The sequence below is a fragment of the Octodon degus genome, unplaced genomic scaffold, assembly GCF_000260255.1.
Source record: "Octodon degus isolate 3935 unplaced genomic scaffold, OctDeg1.0 scaffold00009, whole genome shotgun sequence".
In the NCBI taxonomy this organism is placed as follows: domain Eukaryota; kingdom Metazoa; phylum Chordata; class Mammalia; order Rodentia; family Octodontidae; genus Octodon; species Octodon degus.
This window is the reverse complement of record NW_004524585.1, coordinates 6,175,076-6,182,706: the sequence shown is the minus strand read 5'-3', so window position 1 is coordinate 6,182,706 and position 7,631 is coordinate 6,175,076. Positions and strand designations below refer to the sequence as shown.

General features: G+C 32.1%; 1 protein-coding gene across 1 annotated transcript in view; it reads left to right on the top strand.

Moving 5' to 3' along the window:
- The window catches only part of Zbtb41 (zinc finger and BTB domain containing 41), a 46,010-nt gene extending 38,742 nt beyond the window's left edge, over positions 1-7,268 (top strand). Inside the window, exon 11 of the mRNA XM_004625304.2 lies at positions 2,674-7,268. Coding sequence (XP_004625361.1) covers positions 2,674-3,329 — 656 coding nt within the window. The 3' untranslated portion in view covers positions 3,330-7,268. The remainder of the gene's footprint in view (positions 1-2,673) is intronic.
- The last annotated feature ends 363 nt before the right edge of the window (positions 7,269-7,631 follow it).

The window sequence follows — 7,631 nt, the reverse complement described above, 5'->3', positions numbered from 1 at the left end:
ATATATATATAGTCTACAACAAAAACTGGTCAAATTATATTTATTTTTAAGTACTAAGTTTTAATATCCAATAGTAGCTAACCCTGTGGATGACATTTTTAATTCATAAAGTCTTAGCTGAGAAGTAGCTTAATCTTTTTACATCTCTGAGTCTTATAGTTTCATCAGTCCCCCCCAGTTGGCAAATTGAGCCAGTCTTGTGTGTGTGAGGCAAGTGCTGTAGCACTTAAGCAGCACTCCTCATTTAGCCTTTCTGTTCTTAATGGATTCCTTTCTGCAGACCCTAGAAAGCACCTTTCCTTGGTCGTCCTATATCTCTGATCTATAATCTTGAGATACCTCAAGCTTGAGTTAATTATTGTTAACTAGATAGTTTTACTATAGAGAGCTTTACTGTAAAAATTATTTCTTCTATATTTTTCCTTTTATCAAATTCATAGAACTCTATTGCCTTTTTCTACTTTTATGTCTTTAAACATTCCAAACTTGCTATACGCATTTTACAGTGTCAGCATTTTCCTTATGAAATTTCGTCTTTATAATTTTAAGTTCTACTGAAAATATCTTTTTACAGTGATAATAGGAATTTCTCAAAATAATATATCTATCTGGGACTTAAGTTTTTGAAAAGTATTCATAACACAATAAAACTTTCGAACTCTAAATTTTAAAAAGAAGGAAGAAGCTTTGCATTTATAAAAGCTTTTTCATCAAGACACTCAGAACCATCATGGCTGTAATTATGCCAAAGGAACATGTAAAATTAATATTTTTATTTTTAAAAGTAAATGATGCTTTTTTGGTGCTGTACCCATGTTATATTGATGTCTTTTATTTTTAAGAAGTATTAGCTCTTTGTATGCACGTATTAATGTTAGGAATTAATAGAAAGGAATGTATAGTTATTGCACTGTGGAAGCTTATGTCTTTAAAAAACTGGTTTTTAATATTTATGTAGTACATTTGAATGCCTGAAATAAATATATTTATTCAAATGCAATATCAAATGTCGAGTTCACTCTGTGCTGTTTTTTTTTTTGGAAGTGGGAACTGGGGATTGAACTCAGCCCCTTGTGCTTGCCAGGCAAGTGCTTATTCTACTGAGCCATCTTCCCGGCCCCCTACTCTGTGCTGTTTGTAGTTACAAATAGTTTAAGAAATGTTGTGCTTTATATAAAGTGATTTCATGGTTGAAATCTACTCTGGCAACGTCAATAGTGGAGTTAGTACAGAAACAGTAAAAACTCATACTACTGTGTATACATTTTCTGTCAGTAGGATTTGGGAGTTTTAATGAGCTACCACCATAACATTTAACACTTGTTTGAAATGAGTGCTTCCTTTAGAAGATGCAGTTATCACTTAATTTTGTAGAACTAATGTTTTGAATGAAGAGATGAAAACGATAATGATATCAGCAAGTCTATATAACAATATGTAATCTAGATATAACTTTGTGTCTGTTGCAATATTTATATGTTTCAGCATATTTGTATTCATTTGCTGCTGTAACAACCACAAACTTGGCAGCTTGACCAGTACACATTTATGGTTTTACAGTTCTATAGGTCAAACGTCTGGTGTTGGGCTAATGTCTAGGTGTTGATAGGGTTGTATTTCAGAGGTGAAGAGTTTTTACTTTCATCTTGATGAATGTAATCCTAGCTATGCAGAAGCCAATGCAAGAGAATCCCAAGTTCAAGACTAGCTTGGGCAACTTAGCAAAACCTGTCTCAAGAGCAAACTAAAGTTATTGGCAAAATCCAGTTTGATAAAGTTCTCATTTTCCTGCCATACGTAAGCTGAGAACCTTTAATAGCTTGCAGTGGCCACCATACCTTGAATACTACCTCTTATTTTCCATTTTCAAACACACCAATGTGAGGAATCAAGGTCTCATAATGCATCTTCCTGACCCATTCTTCTTCATTTACCAACTACTTTTTGAGATTCCTGTGTCTCAAAGATAGATAATACAGTCAATCTTGGCATTTCAGGCTTTTAACCTTAATCAAATCTGTGTGATTACTTTTATCATGTAAAGTGATATTCACAGCTTCCATAGATTAGAATATGCACATCTTTGACAGTCCATTATACTGCCTATCATATTGGCTAATCTGAGATAATTTAGTGTCTTATATAAGGGAATAAAATGAAACTGGTGTGAGACTTTATATTGTATTAGGAGAAATTAAAAACTAATCCAGCTTCTTTGTTGTTTCTACCAATCAACTTTGCTTATTTTGGCCTCAGGCTGAATGTGAAGTTGTTCTGAATGGGTTACTCTGATCCAAGGAGCCAAGTTACACAGAATTGCTGTTTTGTTTTATGTTGTATTGTTTTGTTATTTTCTCCTTAGGTAGAAGGAATTCAGATGTCTCAGATTAACAGACTGTATACTTTCTCTTTTCATTACTGTAATTATTTTCATATTACAAGAAATTAAACTTAGAAATTAGTTAGCTTGCTCAGTGTTTGATTAGTAAATAGTATAGCCAAATTTCAAGTGATCATTTTTAATGTTTACTTAGCTCATTCTGTACCGGTCTGCTGGACTATCTCTATTTTGTGATAGTAACTGATATTATTACTCTTATTAATTTGAAAAATTTGCTGTTAGATCATCAAATGGATTCAGTTTAAATTTTAATTTCATTTTTGTTTATTCAGGTGAAAAACCATACAAGTGTCAAATTTGCAATCAGTCTTTTAGAATTAAGAAAACTTTAACAAAACACCTAGTTATTCATTCTGATGCCCGACCTTTCAACTGTCAGCACTGTAATGCAACATTTAAGCGGAAAGACAAGCTAAAATACCACATTGACCATGTTCATGGAATTAAGTCTCCTGATGATCCTCTCAGTACTTCTGAGGAAAAACTTGTGTCTTTGCCAGTGGAGTACTCATCGGATGATAAAATCTTTCAAACAGAAACAAAACAGTATATGGACCAGCCCAAAGTTTATCAATCAGAAGCCAAGACTCTCTTACAGAATGTATCTGCTGAAGTGTGTGTTCCGGTAACACTGGTTCCAGTTCAGATGCCTGACACTCCAACTGATCTGGTTCAACATACTACTACACTTCCACCATCCTCTCATGAGATCCTGTCACCACAGCCACAGCCCACTGATTATCCACGTGCAGCTGACTTAGCTTTTCTGGAAAAATATACTCTTACTCCTCAACCTGCAAATATAGTTCATCCAGTCCGACCTGAACAAATGCTGGATCCTAGAGATCAGTCTTATCTTGGAACACTACTGGGCCTTGATAACACTACCGCTGTTCAAAATATTTCTGCTAATGAACATCATCCATGAGAAAACATTCCACATACTGTTTGATGGTTATGTGTAATGATAGCCAAAAGCTAGTGGCTTTTAAATCATTAGGGCTGCTATTATTATTATTTTGAATTTTCTCTAGTTTCTCAAGTCCTCAGAACAATTTCAAGAAAACTATTAATTGAACGTATAGATGTTTGGACATACTTTGGCATAATATTTAAATGTTTTGTGATTTTTTAAATTAGTACTAATTTTTAACGGTTCTTAAATTTTCAGAATTATTAGCTGCTGGCATTATAGGGTGTTTTTTTGTAATCATAACTGCAAATTTTTATTCTTTAGTCCCCTTTTTTCTCTTTCCCATCTGCAAATAAGTTTAAAGATCATGTAGCCATTAAGAAGGAATGTGAGAATGTATTGAAATTGCAACTGTTCTGTATCCTAATTTAAGATTTATTATTATTTCATCTAGATTTTTAAAATTGAAATTAGAAATTCAAAGATATAGGAAAGTTTGGGATATTTCTTTGTTGTCTTGACATCTATCCATAATTTTTGGTTATCATTCTCCTTTGGACTTTAGATAAACTCAAAGCCAGAAAGATAACAGGCAAGATGAGCATGTTAAAAAAAAGTTTAGCATTGAAATGATATTCCCAAAAGGTTAATTTTGTTTATATTTGAATTACAATGAGCAAGTGGCAAACATAGATTTAGACATTGACTTATGCAAGCTGAAAATGTATTGAAAGAAAAATATGCCATCTTTAACTAGATATCTTCAAGGTAAGTTCACTTTTTGTACTTTATCATTTATCACAGAAACATTAACAATATAACACAGCATGTATCTTCATCTCACTAAGTAAGGGGCTGTTATAACTAATGCCACTTATTTTACCATGCTACTTTGGGTTTTATTTGTCTAATTGAAACTGGGAATCAGAATCTACATATATTATGTGTGATTGTTAGAAAGTGCCAAACAGATTGTGAAATTTGCACCTAATTTAACCTAATATTGTTTGAGTGGAACTACTACTACTTGTGTACAGATTTACATCCAATCCAAATCTTTATTTTTGGTTTTGTATAAGCCTTCTAATATCTATAATTATCCTTGATTCTTATTTTTGTATGCGACAAAAGTCAAGGACTTGTTGAAAAGTAATAGCAATTGCAGCAAACCTCACTGATTAAATTCAATTAAGGAAAGATCAGAATTATAAGATACTTTTAAAGATGTGCACTTTGCATATTTTCAAGTCAATTTAGTTAAACTAGCATAATGTTTCCTATAGGGTGCTCGAGGATTAGTCTAGGCAGGATTGATTTACTATTAACATGCTATTTGTATATAAAAGATTGGACAATACCAATTTTAAAAGTTCTCTGTTTCAGTTTTTGTTTACACTTCTAATTGCTTTAAGCACTTTTTTTGTGTGTAAACTGTTGTTTGGCCTGGCCCTTGTGAAAAAAAAATCACAAATAAAATAAAGAACTTTCAATAAATAAAATTTAACCAGTTAGTAATAGAGGAAACTGTTAAAGCACTTAAGAAATGAAGGTACTTTTTAGGAACATTTGCCATATTGATAATAAAAGAAAAAACATGTTGAAAATTGAGGCAGTTAACCAAAGTAGTTGATGCAAATAAAAAAACCCTGAGTTTTGCCTTATTTACCAAGGTTTGGTTGTATCTTAGGACTAGTAGGCATAATTGCTCTATTATTTCTTCTTTTTAAAGCATTCTTATTTACTTTGTGTGGAAATGTAATATTTGGGGGTACTCACATGATTGAGCTTAATTATATGAGGTACTATTAGTTAATTCTTAAAATTGATTGCAAAAATATATCTTTTGATTTTTATCATAAAAACTGACAAGATTTTAACTAAAAATCATACTGTAGTGAAAGAACATATACTAAAAATATGTTCTGCCTTATGTATAAGATAATACAGAAAAATTTGGTCTTATAAAAAGGCAAATGGTATATATATATGTATGTGTGTGTGTATTATATGGTATATTGTATATTTGGTGGTTAAAAAAGGGAATATTGCATTTTCACATTGAAAAGAATACTGTGCATTTTGAAGGTATTTAGGGTTCTTTTAATATTCTAATGCTTTAAATGTATGATTTAATTGTAGAAATTGGTTTACATAGAACTTTTCTGAAACACATCTCTTATGTAAAGTGAATACATTTATATAATTGTATGTAGTTATTTTAGGTAATTTAAACTTGAATAGTGGTTTACTGTTTTCTAGAATGCCTTCACATGTTACTTCGTTTGAACCTCATAATCAGCTCTGTAATAGAAAAGACATGACAAATTCCTGCTTTAGATAAGAAGAATCTGATATTGAGGTTGAAGGATGTATTTAAGCTCATGAGGTCAAAATGGCAGAGCTACTAGGAAGGAAAGAAGACAGACAGCATTGATGAATGCTTACCATGTGCTAGGCACTACATTCTTTCACTGTTAACCCAGTCTTAGAGGTAGGTAATATACTTCTTAGGAAAGAAATGGGTGGACAAAACAAGAAGAAAATTAATCTGCCTATAATTTCTAGAAGTATATGACATTTTTTAGATTGGGAAAACCTCATGGATTTGGGCAAACTGAATGTATATAAGCTTTTGAAGTTGGCACAAAAAGTATAAAATGAGGCCTGTGGTTTTTAGTTGATCTTTCTATAACTTTAAAATCCATTTATTTTGTAACTATACTTAAAATTTTGAATCTCACAATTAAGTTTAGCCTCATTGAGAATTTTTTATTTTATGAGTATAATTTATTGTTTTAAATTAATTCTTTAGCAGGTAGAACTTAGCACTTAATCTGTAAATTGAGTAATTTATCAAGTGCAGAAATTTATTAACCTAATCAGTTTTGACTTAAATGCACCAAAGATTTTTAGTAGGTATTAAACCATTTTAAAAGAATTTAAATTCTTTGTTGTTTGAATAAATATTTGTCCAAAGAAGCACAGTTGAAGTCCTAGGAAAATGGATTTTTAAAAAAATCATTAGTTTGAATACTAAGGTTAAATATTAGATGTTTGTGTTTGTTTGTATGTATAAAAATAAGAGCAAAAGAAAGTACTCTGGGAATAGACTGACAAACCATTTGCAGTAAGAATACTGTTTTCCTCAATTTAATTGAATGTTATGTTTTTTAGTGAACACTATTAAATGCTAAACAAGCTTATTTTTCACACTACATTTCAAAATCATTTTTGCCTTAGAATTTTTTTAGATCAAGTTGAGGTTATTTTTATAAGATGCCCAACCTATTTTTTACAGCCTATAATACCTTTTAAGGTTAGGATTTCTTCCTCAAGCCAGCAGGATAAAACCAACAACTATAAAAGTAGTAAATAATCTCTACACTTAAGTAATCGACATTTATTGTGGAGAAAAGAGGAGTAGCAAAAAACGTTATACATTGGTGCTTTAGAAAAGTGATGATAGGTTTATAAAATAAGTACATTAATAATTTTCTGTCAACCTTTAAAATAATGTCAAAACATCTCTGTAGAGTAAGTAATGAAGTATTAGATAAGGGGTAATATATAACATGATCTTTTTGCCTTTCTGCAGTTGCAAAGAAGCACTGAAATTGGTGTCTATAATGGTGAACTTTCTTCCCACTGTCACTCCAGTATATTATTGATGAAAAGTCAGATCTTGAGCTCTAGCTCTTTGACAGTGTCCTTTTATGCTGTCTTTCTTTGTGCCTTTTCAGAGTGTTGTTGGTTAGACTTGAAGTTAGATTGTACTTGTTAATAAATGATTTTTATTTTGCTTTTGGTTTGGCTTTGGGATTTGTTGTTTAGGGGCCTTATTTTTGTGTTGCCTGCTGGTTGGGCAATAACTTTTTTGGTTGGTTATTGTTTATGTAGGAAAATTGGCACTAAATACTAGAAAAAAATTTGGTTTTATGATTTATATACAATTTTTTTTTAAAAAAACAACCTTTATTGTTTCCTTTGTAGTTGTTACTATGAAGCCACTTTTGGGCCTGTCTCTAGATGCTTATTAGAAGGATCTGACAAATAAAATGCGTAGTCTCTCTCCCTCTCCCTCCCCCCTCCCTTTCCCCCTTCTTCCATCTCCCTCCTCTCCCTCCCCTTCCCCTCCCCCCTCCGTTTCCCCCTTCCTCCTCCCCTTCCTCTTCCCCTCCCCCTCCCTTTCCCCTTGCTTTCCTCTCCTTCTCTTCCTTGTTTCCCTCTCTCCCTCTCTTTAGTAATAACCAGTTACTGTAACTATACAGCTCTGTATGGAGTCACTTCTTACTTCAGTTTGCCTAACACTGAACAAGA